Source organism: Neoarius graeffei, chromosome 21 (genome assembly GCF_027579695.1).
Source record: "Neoarius graeffei isolate fNeoGra1 chromosome 21, fNeoGra1.pri, whole genome shotgun sequence".
Taxonomy (NCBI): domain Eukaryota; kingdom Metazoa; phylum Chordata; class Actinopteri; order Siluriformes; family Ariidae; genus Neoarius; species Neoarius graeffei.
In genome coordinates this window covers 56,068,882-56,091,356 of record NC_083589.1, presented here as the reverse complement: position 1 = coordinate 56,091,356, position 22,475 = coordinate 56,068,882, and the positions used below count along the sequence as shown (strand labels likewise).

The 22,475-nt window shown below is 40.3% G+C and overlaps 1 protein-coding gene across 4 annotated transcripts in view; it reads left to right on the top strand.

Moving 5' to 3' along the window:
* The window catches only part of srgap1b (SLIT-ROBO Rho GTPase activating protein 1b), a 126,737-nt gene that overhangs the window by 48,553 nt on the left and 55,709 nt on the right, over positions 1 to 22,475 (top strand). For 2 of the 4 annotated variants that reach the window (XM_060903392.1, XM_060903395.1), the window contains exons 3-6: positions 3,177 to 3,339; positions 7,529 to 7,591; positions 13,673 to 13,849; positions 16,204 to 16,332. In XM_060903392.1, the coding sequence (XP_060759375.1) occupies positions 3,177 to 3,339; positions 7,529 to 7,591; positions 13,673 to 13,849; positions 16,204 to 16,332 (532 nt within the window). Of the gene's footprint in view, positions 1 to 3,176; positions 3,340 to 3,391; positions 3,419 to 7,528; positions 7,592 to 13,672; positions 13,850 to 16,203; positions 16,333 to 22,475 lie in introns of those variants that run through there. The other 2 variants (XM_060903393.1, XM_060903394.1) reach the window with 2 other exon arrangements.

The following is a 22,475-nucleotide window of genomic DNA, read 5'->3' as shown; positions in this document are numbered from 1 at the left end:
GGCCTGGGAGACTGTCTGGGAACACCAGGTCCTGGAACAGGAAGTACTTTTAATCTTATTACTGTTGCTTGATGTTTTTGTAACAACTACCACATAATATACTTTTGTATTCATTACTTGTAACGAGTCGGGGCCCATTAAAAAAGATCCCCAATTATTTTGGCTTATCTATTCTATTAGAATCTAATAATCTATTGTAAAGTGTATTAATGGGATACATCACTCCCTGTTACAGATGGGAACCCAGAAATTAAATAAATACAATAAAAACAAACGATTTTTAATTGTAGATATTGTATTTAAAACTGTATGGATGTTCCAAAAGCCAAATCATGCATGCGGGGCATTCTCAGTCAAAAGGGATTAATGATCCAAAAGTGGAGTCTGGGTGATTAACACAAGAACTTATTGTCATGTTTGTGTCCAGCAAACAAGCAAGTTATTAAAACCAAGAAGTACACGCAAAAGAAGTGGATATAGAAACCACCCAATGGGATTAGATCCTTACATGCTAACAAAGGATTTTTCCTCCGAGCTGGAAAATGATCCATCCGTTGAGTTCCTCGACATCTCAAACTACCTGGTGGTGCAGACATCGTTCTACGTGGACACACAGATGAAAACCTGGAAGAGCGTGGAGGTGTACAACATTTTATATGTGGCTGGGTTAAAGATCTGGGGATCAGGACACTAAGATAGATGGCGGTAGATGGATCTAAGTGCAGGAAGAGTGTTTATTAGCAGGCGTGATATTTACAAAAAACACAAAGCAGGGTATTTAAACAGTGTTATAAACATGGCTAGAAACAAATGTGACCATAATGATGATGATATTTCGCAAAGCCTCTGTGAAAACAGCTTCCTTATTTATTGGCCCTTTTCCACTACCCTTTTTCGGCTCACTTCAGCTCACTTCAGCCCGACACGGCTCGCGTTTCGACTACCTTAGAGCAGCACGACTGAGCTCGCTTCAGCCTTACTCAGCACCCAAAACTCGCACGGTTTTGGAGTGTGGCTGAAGCGAGCCAAACCGAGCCGAGTGAGGCTGGGGGCATGAGCAGACACTCCCCTGTGCACTGATTTGGTGAGGAGGAGTGTCCTCACATGCCCACACACGCCCTGCGAGCACGCTGGGATCTGTAAACACCGTAAACCCAGAAGAAGAATAATTACGAATTACGAGAATTTCTGAAGCCTTATGCGCCTCGCCTCATCTATACGCTCTTGCCAGTATCTGTTGGCGTTGTCGGTGACAACAAGCCACAGCACCAAGACCAGCAACACTAACGACTCCATGTCCTCCATGTTTATTGTTTACTATCCGGGTCGTGAGACTACCGCTTAAAAGCTCACTGATGTCACTGTTTGCGCCGCCTAACGACATCACGTGACGTCCACCCACTTTCGCTAACTCCACCCAATGTGTCCACCCACTTCCAGCCAGCACGGTTCAGCACGGTCGTAGTCGAAATGCAACTCCAACAGCCCCACTCAGCTCGACTCAGCCCAACTCAGCACGGCACGGCTCAGCCCAACTCAGCCGCGTTGGTAGTGGAAAAGCGGCATAAGCGTGCTGATTGCACTCGGGTATTTGCTATAACGACCAGGTCCCAAACGCACACACAACGTGTTCCGTGAACACGTGCGGCCGCTCGAGCGGCACTAGGCTCAAGCGCTCAAAGGCGTGACAGTCAAACGTTCACCTACTGTGTGACCACAACTCTTAGCTCGCGTGTATATTGCCACCAAAATGCCTCATTTTCATCTATAACCCGTTGCAAAGCATCACGAGCTGTAGTGTGACCGTAGCTTAATGAGGCGGATGTGATGTCTGATGCAACCCAGCAATTGTACCCTATTCCGAGTAAAAATTAACTTCAGCTTGAAAAAAAATTCGCGGCCCACTAGATGGTGCTTCGTGGCTATGGCGCAGTGGTTGAGAAACACACTGCTCTATAGTATGTTACAATGGTGCGCTATCTACGGCCTACTAGTATTAGTGTCTATGTAGCTAGAGAAGCAGCTTTGGGACCAAGAGGTTGCTGGATCGATTTCCTGAACCAGCAGAAATGGCTGAAGTGCCCTTGAGCAAGGCATCTAACCCCCCACGTGCTCCCCAGGCTGCTCTGGGTGTGTTGTGCGTCACTCTGGATAAGAGCGTCTGCTAAATGCCTGTAATGTAACGTAATGCACTATTTATTGTGGTGCTTTGTGATGTAGCCTTAGTCGCTGATAAAATGCCATTTTGGATTTCATGTATTAACAGGTTCAAGTCAGAACTTTAAAAAAAAAAACCACTTAATTTGTTTAGATGTGAAAGTTACAGAAAACGAGCCCGAATTTAATTAACGTATTTACGATAGCAAAACGACAATGGATTTCAACATGTCTTGTTATTGCTGAAGGAACTCCTGAACATTTTTTTTTTTTAGCCAAGTTGTGATTTAAAATAAGCTTTTCTACTTCTAACACAGACACTTTGTCTTTTACGTATCCGCCTCTGATAACGAAAATAAGGTATTTGTCATATTGTGCCCCCAGGAATGTTTCCAGAGGTTTCTTTTGTGTATCTGTTAAGGGTCATGCATATGGTTCCTCTGGGCTGGGATACATTTCCTCAATTTCCTGTAGTGCCTGCGAGGTATTTAGTGAAGTCCTGGGGAAGGGAGATGAGATGCTTTTATACCCAAAATTGAAGCTTCTTTTAAAGCAGGGTCCTGTAGGCAAGCGTAGTACAGAAGCCCATTAAAAGCTGGAAATTTCCTGAGGACATGCTAGAAAAAGCTTCATTAGTGGCTTTTGGAAGACCAGCAAGGCATAGCCATAAAAGCAGCATCAGAAAATAGCGAACCCAGAGGCCACCCAGTCAGTGTTACAGTACTGTTGGTGTGGTTACTGGGGAAAAAATGGCTTTACAAAGTCTTTGGATCAGGAACTCATTCAAGTATTAAAGAACAAGTCACGGAGATTGTTTTGTTTTTCCTCCACAGATACCATTAAATGTAAAGTTTGAGTCTGAGGTTATTTTCTCAGCTTGATATCCTTTCACCAGAAAAAAAATGGTGATTTATATTTGTCAGCGGGATTTAAGCTACGTTTTAATCTCCTCAGCCGGTTGTATCCTGGCCAATACTTTCCCCCATTTCCACACATGTGGTTTGTGGTGTTTGTTGCAGGAAGGACCAAAACCTGCTGTCACCTGTAAACTGCTGGTACCTGCTGCTGAACCAAGTGCGCAGAGAGAGCAAGGACCACGCGACACTCAGCGACCTCTACCTCAACAACGTCATCACGCGCCTCTCGCACGTCAGCGAGGACAACACACGCCTGCTCAAGAAAGTGAGAATGCAAATGTGGTGACCTGCAAAAAAAACCCCAATAATTTACGCAAACCTTCATCGAGCCGATGATGACCGCTGTAAGCATGTGTGAATGTACTGTGTACTAAAGTAGTGGCAGTGTAATTAACTAACCACTTTGAGATCAGTTATCTTTTATTATCTCGCCCAGGACGGAGTCCACCAGGGGGCGAAGTATTGTTTTCGGTCGGGTTTCTTTGTTGTTGTTTTTTTTGTAAACAGCATTACGGGAGAACGGCCGGATCAATTTTCATGAGACTTTCAGTATAGATGGGCATTGATCTCAAATAGAACCTCCAACATTTTGAGGGTCATCTGGTCAAGGTCACGGTGACCAAAAAAAAAAAGCTCTGCGCTCAGAAAGACTCCTCCCACAAACACGCCAACTGGATCACTGCCTGCCTCATTTGCGTACACTGTGCTGTCATGGGATGGTTTCTTGGTTTGTTTACATACACAAAGGAAGGGGCTTTGGCCGCGCCCACTTTTAAACCCCATTGACGATACCTTCCCCGCTCTGTTGATTTATTATTATAATTATAAATAAATGGACTAGACTAAAGAAATCGCTTTCAGACGTGTTTATGCTTATTACAGAGGGAAAGTGCGTTCCACTGAGCTCTAGCGCCGGGCCATTTCTGGGAAATAAGAGTTTGGGTCATGGCGACAGCGTGTGTGTCAGCCTCGGTTCAGAGGTTTTAATTTCAAAAACTGTAAGAGTAGCATAATATAAAGTACAGACACTTGGTATATTTTACTACTTTTTTTTTTTTTTTTTTTTAAATTGTTCATTTTTGGATTGCACTTCATTTTTGTGGCTACTGCCTCATAGAGTAAATATATACTGTATATGCTATATTTACTGTATGGGCATGGGATCAGAAAACTATTTTATTTATAAGCAGTAGTCACATGTACACATAGGGTACCTATTTTTTTTCGCAGTATCTTCCTTCATATTCATTACAAGTGCTACCGGGCGAGGTTCGTTTTGCCTGGCAACACTTGTTTTTATTATTTTGGTCTCGTTTGTTTGGTGATCTAGAAAGGGATGGATGGATGGATGAGTTAATGGATGCATTTTTATAGCAGAGCGGTGCTCCATAGTTAAGAGAATACGGTAATGCATCGACATAAGTTTTGATGTATTTTGCGATCATATGATGCCCATGTTCCACCACAGGGAACCCGATGCTAAGTGCAAGGCAACGTATCTTAGAAACATTTGACCACCGGACAACAAAACTTGTATCTTTATTTCCATAAGATAAATGGGTTTTTATCCAGCATTTATTTTTAATTTTCTTTTTAGACAATAATGTGGGACTATTTACTCACACATTTTATAGAAAATATTGAACAGTTTCATATAAAACTAGTTAAAACTGTTTTATTAGTCCACTAGCTTGCTGAAAAGTTGACATTTGTAACCAGACCAACTAATTAATGTCTAGTTCAATAGCAATTATGAGCATCTTTCCTTAGTTTTCGAGAATCTAAAACTACCACGGATCAATATCCATTAGTTCTTATGTCCGATAATATTCGATCATAATTACTGTATATAGTACTGATCTAAAGTGAAAGTGCTGGTTCACTGCTGTCCACCAGGCACCCAGCAGTGTCACACCATAATAAATGTTGTTTCTGGCGCATAGCATGGAGTGACAAAGAAAGGAATAAATATGTATCGTAACTGCGATGTGGATTTCATTATTGATCTCGCTGTCACAAGACAATGCAGCGATTTATTGACGTGAAATACACTACACAATTCAATGGTTGATTCATGGTGCTATAATAATAATAATATTCTATTCAGGTTGATTTTGTGCCCTTGCAAATATTTTCCTCATGCACTCCTCAGGAGCTCTGATTTTAGGCACTGCCTAAATATTTTCTATAATGTTGGATGGATGGATGGATGGATGGATGGATTATAGATTGGATGGATTATTGGATGGACTAAAGGATGCATGGGTTGATTTATCAGATTGGTGGATGGATTATTATAGTAATATTGGACTATTAAATGGTTGGAGTTAGACATATTGATGCATTATTGAAAGGATAGATGATTTAATATGTAGCATAATGGATAAGTGCAGTGGTGAACCGTTACTATTAGAGCTGGGACTTGAGCTCAGCCAAAACTTAGCCAGACACCAAAAAAGCACAGGGTAAAGGATTTTGTAAGGGATTAGCATCAGACTGCCAGGTCGCTCCGTTGTGTAGCTGTCGATGTTGATTTTAAAAGTAATTACACAGGGAAATGAATACTTGAGTCTGAGTGAAAAATACTGTAGCGAGCGTGCAGCGTGGAAGAAGAATCTGGAGACAGAAATCTTAGTTTCTCAGTCGTTAGCCTGTAGCTGTCGACAGCACTGGCCTGACTGCTTTATTAGCATTCGCTAACACTATTGATGAACGCTACACTGGCTGGAAGGTGACTTCGCTGCTGCACTGACGGCGCCGACTCGTGGTTAAGCTCGCGTTGAAGGTGATAAATATTTGGTCCCTCCCACTATAAATCAAAATCTGATTGATTAATTAAATCATCTGTCACTTCCTACATGAACATACACTGCCACGGCCTTCTGTCCTGGCAATGAAGTTCTAACCAATGAGTGAGCAGCTCTAAACTCTTCTCAGCCTAGACACAACAAACAAACAAAAAATCTCATTGGATAACTTGATTTTAATGTTTTCAGGACAGTAACACTTTCATTTCTGAAGCAAATTTGATAGAAAATAAGGTTGAATTAGAAGAGAATAATTAGAATGAAATTATGAAAGAATGAAAGCAGTTAAATGTAACATTTGGAATGCTGGGCTTGTTTGGGCTTCTCTGAAGATCTAGAAGGCCCTGATGGTTCCCCTCTGGATAAATGTATAGATTATAGGATGGATGGATGGATGGATGGATGGATGGATGGATGTACAGTATTACTGATTTGATTTTATTATTGAATGGATAAATTATTAAACAAGTGGGTGGATTATCAGATGGTTGGCTGTATGGATAGATGGGTTATTGGAGAATTATATGGATGGGTGGATGTGTTGAATGGATAAATTATTGGATTGATGGACTGATAGAATAGTAGATGAACTTGGATGGATTTACTTTTGGGCTGCTGGAATAGATAGATTATTGAATGGGTTGATGAATAAATGGATAACTTGTTGGATGGATGATGGATTATTAGGTGGATAGATGGATTATTGGACAATTGTATGTATGGCTGGATGTGAACTTAATAATGGACGAAGGCAGAGATGTAATGGATGAATGGCGAACAGACAGCAGAGGTGTTTGTATGACTTTTGTGTTACTTGAAGCAGCAGAGACGAAGCAGTTGGAGTTTTATTTAAGCGAGATTGCGTGCTTTTTATTTCTACTTCCGGAGGACTGCAATTCCTAATGTGATTTCTAGGTTGGTCTTATTGCTGTTTAGTTGCACCATGTACTGGATATCACTTCATTAATATGGACAATATTAGATTTTATGAAAACGGTCCTTTTAAACCACTTTTATTTCCTCTCAATTGAGTTAAGGCCATTTCTCAGTGTAGCAGTTTTCTTCACCGGTGTGTTTCTCTGTGAATTTATTCCGAGCGTGAAGCGGGCTCTGGCAAAAGATTTAATCGTGGTAGAGTTTATTTGGATAAAGAGAAAATAATTCTGCATTGTTTTTGAGAACCATCTGGTCTTGCGATGTGGGTTAAGATGCCTAGCAAGTTGATGGGACCATGTGGTCGGTGCATAGCTAATGAAGGGGAGGAGCTATGCATTTTTCCACCGTACTCCTACAATGCAGCCCTTCTTATTTAAGTTTTATGTTCCGAAAGCTGGAAGTTAACATCAGTGTACCAAGCTATGAACTACTAAATTACTAAGCTATGAACAACGAAAATCGATTCGCATGAAGCTTTGTCTGCTTTTCTTCTTTGTAATCATGACTCCAAGCCTGAATGGACTCGACGGATAAAAGTAATAGGATGGTGTTTTGCTCTCCAAATGGCTTTTGATCGCCCCATTCTTTTTAGATCAGATGTCTCAAATGGTGTTTCATTGCTTTTAGATATGAGTTTGACCCAAACCTTGACCTTTTGTATTAGCTTCTCGAAATAAACTTTCTCTCTCAATTTTTTTATTTTTTATATAGAGTAAAGAGATCACTTTCCAGTTGCAGGAGGACCTGATGAAGATTCTTAATGAACTCTATACGGTAAGGATATCTTTCTGTCGGTCTCAAGCCTCTCATCCTTTCATTCTCATCTTCGTTGCTCAGATTATTTTATTCTGTCACTTCAGCTTGCCTCAAACCGCTCATCTTGTGTTTCTCCTTTTCTTTTTATCATTCCATCAGTACACGAGCCATTCGCCTTATCACTGATCTTCTATACTTTTTTTTTTTTTTGAATCGCTCCACAGCTCGGCTCAAACCAGCTCATCAATCTTTCATTTGCTCATTCTATCATTTTATACTTGTCACACTGCCTGAGCACAGGTTCGTTTTCAGGGCAGAAATGTAATAACTTTAGTTTGCCTCACACAATCTATGGAAGCTTCAGAGGGACATTTTACAACCCCAGTTCCAAAAAAGTTGGGACGCTGTGTAAACTGTAAATAAAAACCGAATGCGATAATTTGCAAATCATGGAAACCCTGTATTTCATTCAAAATAGTCCAAAGTAAAAATATCAAACGTTGAAACTGAGAGACTTTGTTTTTTGAAAAATATGCTCATTTTAAATTTGATGTCAGCAACACGTTTCAGAAGAGTTGGCACAGGGGCGTGTTTACCACTGTGTTGTATCACCTCTACTTTTAACAAAACTCTGTAAACGTTTGGGAATTGAGGAGACCAGTTGCTGATATACAGTTTCAGTTGCTCAACAGTTCGGGGTCTCCTTTGTCGTATTTTGCACTTCATAACGCACCAAATGTTTTAAATAGGAGACAGGTCTGAACTGCAGGCAGGCCAGTTTAACACCCAGACTCTCTTATTACGGAGCCGTGCAGAAAGTGGTTTGGCGTTGTGTTGCTGAAAGAAGGAAGGCCTTTGCTGAAAAAGGTTTTGTCTGGATGGCAGCATATTGCTCTGAAACGTGTATATATCATTCAATGTTAATGATGCCTTCCCAGATGTACAAGCTATCCATATCATGTGCACTAATGCCCCCTCATACCATCACAGATGCTGGCTTTTGAACTGTGCACTGATAACAAGCCGGATGGTCTCGCTCCTCTTTAGCCTGGAGGACGTGGTGTCCATGATTTTCAAAAAAGAATTTCTACTTTTGATTCGTCAGACCTTGGGACAGTTTTCCACTTCGCCTCAGTCCATCATAAAAGAGCTCAGGCCCAGAGAAGGTGGCGATGTTTCTGGATATTGTTTATATCTGGTTTAAACTTGCATTTGTGGATGCAGTAATGAACCGTTTTCACAGACGATGGCTTTCTGAAGTGTCCCTGAGCCCATACACTGATGTCCACTACAGACACGTGTCTGCTTTTAATGCAGTGTCTCCTGAGGGCCTGAAGATCACAGGCATCCAATGTCAGTTTTCAGCCTTGTCTCTTGCATACAGAGATTTCTCCAGATTCTCTGAATCTTTTAATGATATTATGTACCAAAGATGATGTGATCTGCAAATTCTTTGCAGTTTTACATTGAGGAACGTTATTCTGAAATTATTGCACTGTTTGCCCACGCAGTCTTTCACAGAGTAGTGAACCCCTCCCCATCTTTACTTCTGAGAGACTCTGCCTCTCTGGGATGCTCTTTTTATACCCAATCATGTTACTGACCTGTTGCTAATTAACCAACTTGGGTTTTGTTTTGTTTTTGTTTTTTTAAAGCATCACACAATTTTTTCAGTCTTTTGTTGCCCTGTCCCAACTTTTCTGAAACGTGTTGCTGACATCAAATTCAAAATGAGCGTTTATTTTTCAAAAAACAATAAAAATTTCTCAGTTTCAACATATTTGTCCTATTTTCAATGAAATATAGGGATTCCATGATTTGCAAATCATTACATTGTTTTAATTTACGGTTTACACAGCGTCCCAACTTTTTTGGAATTGGGGTTGTAGAAGGTTTTTGTTTCATCCTTGTTCGAGTAATAATTTAATATAATGGCTGCTTGCTGAGTTTCGTCAAATGATGCCCAAAGATTGTGCGAGTGTGGGACTTGAATTTGTCTGTAATTTAACAGCTTCTAAACAAACCCAGGCAAAGCTTTTTACCAAAGATTACTTCCACCATCCTTGGCTTCACAGATGGACAGTGACGCACTCTGTCTCTCTCTCTTTCACATACACACACAGCTGTGAGACGCTGAGCATTTGTTCTGCGTTCTCTGATGTTCTGTCAGGGTGCTCGAGCACGCAAGAGCTTCTATATGTCCTTGTTATTAAAACCCATCACGAGGCTTGTAGCAGAGCTAAACAGTGGTCATTTACATATGGCAGCAATTACTCACATTTTTCCCTCCTTCACAAACGCATGTGCTCACACTCTTCATACACACACGGCATCCATTAAACACACAGATGGAGCACAGTGGATTTGGTCGTATCTACCTGATTATCTCAACGTGGGCATGTCCCCACACTTCGGATGTGGGGAAGACTGGCTTCCTTTTTAAATATTCCTTCACTAGGCGTTCACAGATGTGAGGAACCGACTGCTCTACTGATCATCAAAAAGGTTTTTCGGGCTGTTTATATCTTGGGTTTAGATCTTGCTTTGCCGTGATTTATGCTGCATTCATGACAACTGGGAACTCTGGATTTCCTGTTTTCTCCTTTGGAATGTTCATTTGACCTTCATGGTTTAAAGTTGGAAAGCAATTTGACACACGCTCACAAACAAGGTAGTGTTACTTACAGCATCATACAAAGGGGAGAACACAGAAAGCAAAAACAAGACAAGCTAGACAGGAGACGAGGCTGAGGTTGTGTTCAGTGTCAAAATTCCGACTAGGAAAAATCAAAGAAAACTCCTCCCTCAACTCGGAAGTAAGGAAATGTCTGCTCAGTGACAACTTGACCATGTGATATCAGATCAGCACAGCTGCTCACACCATCAACAGTCAACGAAGTAGCACTACTTTAATTTTAATGTGTTATTCCCATGGCCTAATGGTTAGGGAAGCAGTTTTGGGCCCAAAAGGTTGCTGGTTCGAGTCCCTGGACCAGCAGGAATGGTTGAAGTGCCCTTGAGTAAGGCACCTGCTCCCCAGGGCAGAGATGCCAATCACTATGATTCGTGCGTAGTCACTACGTTTTTGACAGCAGCACTACGAGGCTACGACCGTCTATTCAGTTTATATGGGATTCATACGATTTTAGCATGGATGCGGTTCGAAACGCGTGAATCTATAAGGGTTCACGATATTTTGCTGGTGTTCGGTACGTTTGAGGCCAATTATCGCTTGATAATTCAATATTTTGACTGTATTTATGGTCAAAGTTTGCTTCGATGGGCGCCGCCATCTTTGTTGATAAGCGTTCTGCGCATGCGCGAATTAATTATCGATACCACGATGGAATGTCGAGCAGCCCATGTCACTAGGTATTGAGGGGCTGTCGGGGTGTTGTAACCTCACAAACTATCGCTCAAAACATGAAATCAGGGTCGTCATCCACCCAAAACACCATGTTCCGAATATGCAATGAACATTTCACGATATATTCGCAAAAAGAAACGAAACACTGTTGGAACTGAAACGGTCATCTTCTGAAGTAAATCAATCAGAACTGAATAAGTAATCTGACTTGATATTGATGAGATTAAAAGTGAAAGGAAGTTGATAAAAATTAAAAGTAATCAAAGTGACTTGACATAATTATGGGAATAAAAAGGAAATGGACATGTTCCAGTACAATTATTTGAGTATTTGCTAATTGAGTGTTCCAGCATATTCTCTATAAACACTGATGGCATGTAATCTGCATTTGTGTAGTAAAGTTAAGAAAATAATATTCACTGTTTGAAAGTTGATTGTATACAAATTACCAGAGAAGCCTTTAGTGTGAATGTGGTGAGTTATGAGTATCACTCATGAGAAAATCATGAGTGATTGTGGTTTGGTTTTATTTTTCAGATAATTGAAAAAAAAAACAAATCAACAATTTTCTCCCCCCAAAACCAACATTTCCCAGTTCATTCTAGGCTACGTTCACACTGCAGGCTGAAGTGACTCAAATCCGATCTTTTCGCCCATATGTGACCTGTATCCGATCTTTTATTGACAATATGAACGACACAGATCCGATTTTTTCAAATCCGACCCAGGCCGTTTGGATATGTGGTCCTAATTCCGATTCCTATCCGCTCTTTTCATATGCGACTTCAGTCTGAACCGCCAGGTCGCATTCATCCGACTTGCATGTCATCAACAAGCCACAAACGTCACTATTCTGCGCTGAAGTAGGCAGCGGGTCTCTCAAAAAAAAGTTACAACAACATGGCACATAATCACGGGCGCAGATAGAGGGTGGGACGGGTGGGATTCGTCCCACTCAGATTTAAATTCACTTCGTTCGGTCCCCCCCACTTTGCATAAGGCAAACCTCATGGAAAAATCAAAAGACTAATTACCATTCGGTTTATTGAGGTGCACGGCAGTGTATACATAGTTGCAACAACTCGCATAAAACAAAACAAAGACTGATGTTCGGTTGGTTGAGCTGCGCAGACTGCACAGGTTGCGAGCTCGAGCTTGGTTGCTATGGTAACCCACAACAAGTTTGACAGGCATATCGGGGTTGGGGTTGGTTTGCTGGCAGCTTTGTCCCCCCCAGTTTTTTGTCCCCCCCAGTTCAAAAAACGTATCTGCGCCCCTGCGCATGACATCAGTGCGAGGGACGCTTCGGGCTGTGAAGGTTCTGAATCTTCTCAATGGAAGGACGCAGAGGTTAGGCAGCTGATTTCCATTTGGGGGGATGCAGCTATTCAAGCTAGATTGGATGGGTCATACCGCAACCGGGCGGTTTTACTTCCGTAAACACTGGCCATGCTCACTGCGTGTGACGTCGTCGTGTCCTGCAATGCGCATGCGGAACACTTTTAGGTCGCTTTTCGTTCATACTGAGGATCACATACAAGTCGCATATATTTGTTAATGTGAACGACCTCACAAAAAAAATCGGATTTCACAAAAAAATCGGAATTGAGCATTAAGCCTTGCAGTGTGAACGTAGCGTTAGTCACCTGTATTCACTCAGAATGGCCCTAAAAAAGCACCAATTTCCAAAATTTTCTCGGGGGGCTTACAGCGCCCCCCGAACCCCCAGCTGGATTGGACTTGCTACGCGCCCTGCGGGCACTCCACTCGTATGCATGTGTCACTACACATTGATTTCACAAAAGGTTGGCATCGCTGCCAGGGGTTCTGTTGTATGTCACTCTGGATAAGAACGTCTGCTCAATGCCTGTAATGTGTAATGTTATGCTGTTTGTACTAGTATCTGCTTTAGATCGATCAACCAGCAGATACGTATGATCGCTTGTTAAGTCTTTTTTTTTTTTTTTTTTGAGGAGCTTAGTATTCATCGCTCATCACAGTTAGCTGTTGGATTGTTGCTAACAAAAGATTTCCATTTTTTTTGTTTGTTTGTTTTTCTCCCCCCCCCCCCCCCCCCCCTCATTTTGCACCTTGAATGCACAGTGGTACAAGAAAAAAAAAAAAGGATGTAGCTCCGAATTCCAACTTCCCACTTCCGAGTTATGTTGAATGTGAGCCGGCAGGCTGGGGGGGTATGGTGGAAGACTGGTTTCTTGGACGATCTGACCATCATACTTGCTCATAAACCCAACATTCTGTTTAAAAGGCTTAAAACGCATCGTTTCTTCTCCTGACTTTGCATTTTGGGCCTCACCATATTAAACTGACATCATAGAATTTCCAGTTTGGAGAAACCGGAGCTCTTGAGAAACTCTGAGTGGGAATTGAGTTAAAATGACATTTTAAATAGATTTTTCCTACACCGAGGTCAGGAAATGACCCAGTTCCCATTTAGTCATGAGTGCAGTATCATAGCCCAAAAAATGAACACGACTGCCAACAGATTACCCAACTTTCCCTACCGTTGTCAAAATTCATAGGAAGTGACACAATTTCAGACTTCAAACTTCCACTGTACCAAATTTGAACGAAGGAAAACAAAGCCGTGACGGTTGAAAACACTCTGAACCTGGTTAGGAAATAAACCCTGTTAGATGATTGAAAGGTTTATTCGGATAGCATTGGTGTTTATGGTGAAGTTTTATCCTGATGGCTTGGCAACGTCTGTGCAGGTGATGAAGACCTACCACATGTACCACAGTGAGACTCTGAGCTCTGAGAACAAGCTGAAGGAGGCCGAGCGGCAGGGCGAGAGGCAGGGCCGAGGTGGAGAGGTGTTTAGTCTGCGCAATGAAGAGCGCCATCAGCGCCGCAATGCTGCCCGCAAAATCCAGAAGATGAAGGAGAAGGTACGGGAGTCGAGACAGGATCAAGGCTCTTAATGTGTTGGATGTTAACCAGCAATAATATTAAGATGCTGTATTAAAGGGGTACTCCAGTGTTTCTTTTTCTTCAATCTAAACTCCATCTACTACATCTGTAGCCAGGGCTGTGAGATATGACCATACATATGGTAGCATGACGACTATTTGTCTATTGATAAAGCTCCAATGTCGCAAATGTCACTTTGCAGCGGATGATTTGTGTCACTAAGGTTGAAGCGAGACACTACTATTGGTGTGGTGTAATAACAAAAAACAAACATGGCGTGAAATTCCCTGCAACAGAGATGTACTCGTGGTTTGGATCTAACAAATCAGACACTGACCAGAAAATGGACATCTGTAAGGTGTGCCACTGTAAAGCCAGTCATGAATACATCGTTATTTTGTATAGATACAAAATTACTATACGTTATTTAGTAAAATTATGTGTAATTAAAATAAAATTAAATGAACTTTATTTTGAATTTTTTTCATTTTTATTTAATTTAAAACAAAATTTAAAATTGGTAAAATTAATGTATACAAAATAACTGCATTTTAGTAAAATTATTTGTAAATTTAAACATTTTTAATGTTTATTTTATTTAAATTTTTTCTTTAATTAAAATTTAAAACTTAATTTGTAAAATTAATGTATACAAAATAACTTTAAAATTATTTGTAAATAAAATTTGAAAAATTAAAGTTAATTTTTTCTTTAGTTAAAAAAATTACATTTAGAAATTAATGTATACAAAATGACTACATTAAAATAATTTGTAAATTTTAAAATTTAATTTAATTTCTTTTTAGTTAAAATTTAACAAAATATAAGTTAATGTATACAAAATCATACATTATTTAGTAAAATTATTTGTAAATAAAATTTAAAAATACAAATTAAAATGTTACTTTTTATTTCATTAAAATTTCAAAGTAAAATTTAAAATTAGTAAAATTTGCATATACAAAATAACTGCATTATTTAGTAAAATTTATTATTATTATTATTATTTAGAGAAAATGTAATGTATCGTGATTGGCATACCGTAGATGTAAGGGTCACGATGTGGTTTTGATCTGCAGTCCTGAGTGTGATTGCTGTGTTCCCACGAGTTGCACCAAGGGAGAAAACGAACCAAGATTCGATTTAACCAAACTAAAAAGTGCAGGTGTGAAAACACCCAAAAACTTTTGCACATTATTGCATATCATTCCAAGATATGAAATGATCCATATCACGATATAAGATTGTCTGTATCACCCAGCCCCATCTGTAGGTGTCATGACCACAAACAAGAATTTTAATCTTTCCCTTCGTTGGAAGTATGGGGATCGGTTCTTGAGTTAAGCATAAAAGGTGCATGTGACCTGTATAGTGAACCATCTATATTTAAGGCTAATAATAAATGGATAAAAAAAAAAACCATTATTTAACAAAAAAATACTTATGGTTACTGTCATGAAACTTTCTGTTAAACATTTAGGTAACATTTATGGAATGAGTCTGAAGTGTCAGTGAGACGTTTGCGCTTTCCTCTTTAAGGTTTTCTTTTGATCGTACCGTATTAACTTCAATAGAGAGAGAAAAGCGAGGCTGCTGGATCTGCTGCTACGAACTCGTACTATAAAATTGAATGGAACTATAAACAGTTAAATATATGATTTTATTAATATTATAACCATTGAGAGATGAGATTTAATACAGATATCTGGATGTTGTGCCCTGTGATGACCTGGCGACTTGTCCAGGGTGTACCCTGCCTTTCGCCCGTAGTCAGCTGGGATAGGCTCCAGCTTGCCTGCGACCCTGTAGAACAGGATAAAGCGGCTAGAGATAATGAGATGAGATGAGATCTGGATGTTGTTTGGTCAGTACAAGGACCTAGTTCTTGTTTGTTTGGTAATTCTACAGACGCTAGAGACGCAGTAGGCGTAAAGAGTAAGATTTAAAACCTTTTGGACAGGAAGTCGGTTGGTTCAAGGTGTTTCAGATGGTTTAAGGTTTTTATCATACTGTGTGTATAGTAAATATAATGGGTACACTGTATATGTAATCTGTAGATTTAAAGTGGACTCAATATAATTGTTGTCGTTAAGGTTTTAGTGAATTTCCTGAATCTGTCTGAGCCTCCCACTTTCATTTTCTTCTCCTTTTCATTAGTGGACTCTGGTTTTAGCTGAAGGGGTTTAATTATGTAAAGCAGCATTTACCAATTACTGCTGTACCGAACATTTCAGCTGAGCCAAGCTAAGGCTTGTCTTAATATCACATAAGACATGAGCATATTATCAACTCCCACTTTGTGTGGCTTCTCTCTTTCTCTTTCTCTCTCCAGCGCCAGGCTAAATACTCCGAGAACAAGCTGAAGGTTATGAAAGCTCGCAACGAATATCTCTTGACTCTGGAAGCTGCCAATGCTGCTCTGTTTAAGTACTACATCCAGGACCTGTCCCACTTGATTGACGTGAGTATCAAAACAGTGCTGATTAGTTTAGCAGGAATGCGTTGTGCACTAAGCGTAACGTAGTGAGACAGTTCTTTCTGCTCTTATCACCTCACTAAGCACTGATGAGTTATAGTCCTGATTAATGCTCGGTAATTAGGTCTCCGTTTCTTGATAATTAAAGAGAAAGGTGCTGCATAACACAGAAAAATGGATCAAGAGTTTAATTAGACATACTGTACAGACGCACAAAAGCGTGCATATACACACACGGCACATACTTTAGGGAGGAGTATGATCACCAATTTACTTTCTGTACAATACCACAGCTAATATCCTGAGAGTTAAAAAGAAAAAAAGAGAAGATCTTTGTTGTTTCTGTGGTGTGAAATGGAAAAATCTACCCAATTTCTTCTAAAATGTGCATTGCTTTCTGTTTAGTCATCTCCAAAAATCATTTGGCACCCTTTGAGGGGAAAAACAAACATAACAGGCAATTAATAATAATGTATGCAATTAATAGTTCTAAGCTAACCTATATCTACAACCCCAATTCCAAAAAAGTTGGGCCGCTGTGTAAACTAAATAACAGAATGTGATAATTTGCAAGTCATGGAAACCCTGTATTTCTTTGAAAATAGTACCGAGACAACATATCAGTGTTGAAACTGAGATTTTATTTTTTATTTTTTTGAAAAACGTATGCTTATTTTGAAATTGATGTCAGCAACACATTTCAAAAAAGTTGGCACAGGGGCGTGTTTACCACTGTGTCGCATCACCTCTACTTTGAACAACACTCTGTAAACGTTTGGGAATTGAGGAGACCAATTGCTGTAGTTTTGAAAGAGAGATGTTGTCCTCTTCTTGCCTGATATACAATTTCAGTTGCTCAATACTTTTGTTGTATTTTGCGCTTCATAATGCGCCGAATGTTTTAAATAGGAGACAGGTCTGGACTGCAGGCAGGCCAGTTTAGCACCTGGACTCTTACTACAGAGCCATGCAGTTTTAATATGTGTAGAAAGCGGTTTGGTATTGTCTTGCTGAAAGAAGGAAGGCCTTTGCTGAAAAAGATTTTATCTGGATGGCAGCATATTGCTCTGAAACGTGTATATATCATTCAGCATTAATGATGCCTTCCCAGATGTACAAGCTACCCATGCCATGTGCACTAATGCCCCCTCATACCATCACAGATGCTGGCTTTTGAACTGTGCACTGATAAGCCGGATGGTCCCTCTCCTCTTTAGGCCGGAGGACGTGGTTCTCCATGATTTCGAAAAAGAACTTCTACTTTTGATTCGTCAGACCTCAGGACAGTTTTCCACTTTGCCTCAGTTCATCATAAAAGAGCTCATATAAATGTGTTTGAGATTAGTATGCATCCATGGTCAAATCTCAACCTCGTGGCAGAAGTAACCAGGTTTCAGCTAAAATATCATAAAGTCTTTCATCTTCACTCGAGACCCTGAATCACCAGCAACAAAATGGCTTCAAATGTAGAAAAGTGTTCACCCCATCGACTGTATAAAAATGGACACCGTGCTCATGTTCACTCTGATTCTATAGAAATGAAGCCAGAATACCTCTGCCAGATTGTGAAATTTGCAACCAGCATCTGTTCTGTAGAGAGGAGGCAAAATGAGGTACGCCCCAATCCTTTGGTAGACCCGCCCCCTTCCAGTACATTGCAGAATGTGTTCACGGTGGAAATTGGTTGGTCTTGCATCCAAACAGAGAACTTGAATAGTTTCAGCTGGAGGTTAAAACAGATGTGTCCTAATAAGGACGTCTGTCACTTGGACATGAACTGGACATTCAGCGACAGATGAACCCTGGTTTCAGGACAAGAAGCTGGGAGTGCACGGTGAATCAAAAACTCATTCTTTGGGACACCTGCTTATTAAATCCACCCTAATCTTGTTGGTAGTGTATGTTCACTGATAAACAAATGGCTTTTGCGCAGATTTCAATCGTTGGCTGGCTGGATGAAAGTAATACTGACGTAATGTTGCATGGGAATGGGCGGGGCTAAAAAAAATTCCTGCAACCAGCCAGCAGGGGCACTAGAACTGTCATAGATTCACTTTTTGGAGATGATGTGCTATCCATTTTTTTTTATACAGTCGATAGTTCGCTCTATCACTCTGAGATAATGAGTTCAAACCTCAAAATTACAAGAGTGTGTGCTCTCTGTGGGCGGGACAGATGACATTACTCTCTCACCTGTAAATCAAAGCAACAATAGCCAATCGTAGGTGGTGGTTTGGTCATGTATGAAGAAGAGGGTAGATAACGCTTTCCTCGGAGCGTTCAGGTGCTGCCCTGTGATATACCCTCACCAGCCATTTTAATAGGAACTTGTTGATTCTAAGATTCTTGTCCTTGGCTGCAGGAGTGGAACCTGATGTGGTGTTCTGTTCTGCTGTTGCATGCCAAGATGCTTTTCTGCTCACCATGGTTGTAGAGAGTTGATCTATCCTTTCTGGCAGCTCGAACCAATCTGGCCATTTTCCTCTGACCTTCTCTTATCAACGAGGTGCTTGTTTCCACCCACAGAACTGTCACTCACTCAGTATTTTTTGTTTTTCGCACCATTCTGTCTGTGTAAACTCTACAGACTGTTGTGTGCGAAACCCCCAGGAGATCAGCAGTTTCTGAAATACTCAAATAAACCAGTCCATCTGGCTCAAACCAACACCCACGCCACAGTGAAAGAAAGTCACACTTTGAGATCAGTTTTTCCCATTCTGATGTTTGAAGAAGTGAACATTAACTGAAGCTCTTGATTTGTATCTGTATGATTAGTTCGATTAGCCATAAAGCCGATGAGCTGTTGCCATGGCGTAGCATCCGTCGTCCACAATTCAGTTAAATCGTATCTCCTCCGTCAGTTCTCCACGGATTTCCATTCTGATTGTTTTGTTTGAAAGAACTCCTCACTCTGCACAAAACTTGGTCATTCTTTTGTCAGTTTTTTTGCTAATGAGTTAGTAATTAGGCCAAATGAACGAATTTTCCAGGCCTCTTGCTAGAATTGTACAACCCCGATTCCGAAAAAGTTGGGACAAAGTACAAATTGTAAATAAAAATGGAATGCAATGATGTGGAAGTTTCAAAATTCCATATTTTATTCAGAATAGAACATAGATGACGTATCAAATGTTTAAACTGAGAAAATATATCATTTAAAGATTAAAATTAGGTGATATTAAATTTCATGACAACAACACATCTCAAAAAAGTTGGGACAAGGCCATGTTTACCACTGTGAGACATCCCCTTTTCTCTTTACAACAGTCTGTAAACGTCTGGGGACTGAGGAGACAAGTTGCTCAAGTTTAGGGATAGGAATGTTAACCCATTCTTGTCTAATGTAGGATTCTAGTTGCTCAACTGTCTTAGGTCTTTTTTGTCGTATCTTCCGTTTTATGATGCGCCAAATGTTTTCTATGGGTGAAAGATCTGGACTGCAGGCTGGCCAGTTCAGTACCCAGACCCTTCTTCTACGCAGCCATGATGCTGTAATTGATGCAGTATGTGGTTTGGCATTGTCATGTTGGAAAATGCAAGGTCTTCCCTGAAAGAGACGTCGTCTGGATGGGAGCATATGTTGCTCTAGAACCTGGATATACCTTTCAGCATTGATGGTGTCTTTCCAGATGTGTAAGCTGCTCATGCCACACGCACTAATGCAACCCCATACCATCAGAGATGCAGGCTTCTGAACTGAGCACTGATAACAACTCGGGTCGTCCTTCTCCTCTTTAGTCCGAATGACACGGCGTCCCTGATTTCCATAAAGAACTTCAAATTTTGATTCGTCTGACCACAGAACAGTTTTCCACTTTGCCACAGTCCATTTTAAATGAGCCTTGGCCCAGAGAAGACGTCTGCGCTTCTGGATCATGTTTAGATACGGCTTCTTCTTTGAACTATAGAGTTTTAGCTGGCAACGGCGGATGGCACGGTGAATTGTGTTCACAGATAATGTTCTCTGGAAATATTCCTGAGCCAATTTTGTGATTTCCAATACAGAAGCATGCCTGTATGTGATGCAGTGCCGTCTAAGGGCCCGAAGATCACGGGCACCCAGTATGGTTTTCCGGCCTTGACCCTTACGCACAGAGATTCTTCCAGATTCTCTGAATCTTTTGATGATATTATGCACTGTAGATGATGATATGTTCAAACTCTTTGCAATTTTACACTGTCGAACTCCTTTCTGATATTGTTCCACTATTTGTCGGCGCAGAATTAGGGGGATTGGTGATCCTCTTCCCATCTTTACTTCTGAGAGCCGCTGCCACTCCAAGATGCTCTTTTTATACCCAGTCATGTTAATGACCTATTGCCAATTGTCCTAATGAGTTGCAATTTGGTCCTCCAGCTGTTCCTTTTTTGTACCTTTAACTTTTCCAGCCTCTTATTGCCCCTGTCCCAACTTTTTTGAGATGTGTTGCTGTCCTGAAATTTCAAATGAGCCAATATTTGGCATGAAATTTCAAAATGTCTCACTTTCGACATTTGATATGTTGTCTATGTTCTATTGTGAATACAATATCAGTTTTTGAGATTTGTAAATTATTGCATTCCGTTTTTATTTACAATTTGTACTTTGTCCCAACTTTTTTGGAATCGGGGTTGTATCTCCTCTCTCATTTCTTATCCGATTTCAGGTCCAATTGATGTTTTTGGGTAGCTCTTCCCTTTGAGGAACAAAACTTGGTCGTTTGGTTGCTGATTTTCCTGTTGTAAACAATTTGTTTACAGCTTTGTTTATTTTTCGTTAAATCGTATCTCCTCCATCAGTTCTCAATGGATTTCAGTTCTGATTGTTTCATTTGAAAGAACTGGACCTTCTGCACAACACTTGGTTGTTGTATTGTCAAAGTGTTTTTTTTTGTTTTGTTTTGTTTTTTTGCTAACAAATTACTAATTAAGTCAACTTAATGAATTTTCTTCTAACCTAGAATTGTATCTCCTCTCTCATTTATCATGTGATTCCAGTTCTGATTGATGTTTTGGGTTGATCTTCTGTCGGGGAACAAAAATTTCGTCCTTTCTTGATTTTTCCTGTTGTAAACAGTTTGTCATGGAGGTTGGTCCTCTCTCACACCGTCACATTTCAGTTCTGTTTGATGTTTTGGTCGTCATGGTTGTTTTGGTGGCAGGCCAGATGAGCTCCTACGTCCCTGACGTTCTGGTTTTCTGCATTGTGCTGCTGTCAAGGGATTGGCTGGTTATAAAACAGCAGGTGAGGTGGATGGGTGTTCCTAATAAAGTGGCCAGTGAGTGTAGCCTGAGCAGCAGTTTGAAAAGATGCGATCTTGGAGATTCATGTCTCGTAGGAAGCATGTACTGACTTAGGTTTCAGTCTCCGTGGTTAGTAGCGGACGTATGACAGAGGAAATGTAGTTAGAAGGTCAGAAATTAAGCTTCAAATCAGTAATGTTTTCCGGAGCATAACGCTTTAACATCTATATTCGGTCCCATTTTTCCAAATCGATGATTCCGATGGATAAGAAGTGCTTAATGGCATTAAAAATAGCATAATGTGTTCTTTTATATCCTTTATATAACTGGTGCAGGTCAACCATCTGTCTCTTTTGTGTTGAAAGCATTGAAGTGTTCCACACGGTGATGGAGAACAATTAGTTTTTACATCGGTGGAGTTTTGTATTTTATACCCCAAGGCAAGTGGAAATTAAATTTTTCACTACTTCCTTTTAATAAAGACGAGCCATAAATAAGTTCTAATGGAAATTTCAATTTGAATTGTATGTAATGTTTATTTTTATTATTATACCCCATCTCCGGGGTATAATACTGGTTTACCTCTGTCCATACATCTGTCTCCGTATTTCCGTCCTTCCATCCAAAACACTTTTTTTTTTTTTTTTTTTTTTTTTTTTGTGTGTGTGTGTGTGTGTGTGTGTCAGCAACCACAAATCATAGCCACTTGGTATCAAACTTCAGCTTAGGGTTCTATACCGTGTATACCGTTTTCAGGTCTGTCACACATCAACTTCCTGTTTATTGACTGAATGTATTTATGAAACATTTTTCTCAGCAAATACAAATCACACCTGCTTGTTATTTGGTAGCAAGCTTCAGCTTGGGGTTCTGTACTGTGTATACCATTTTCAGTTCTATCACAC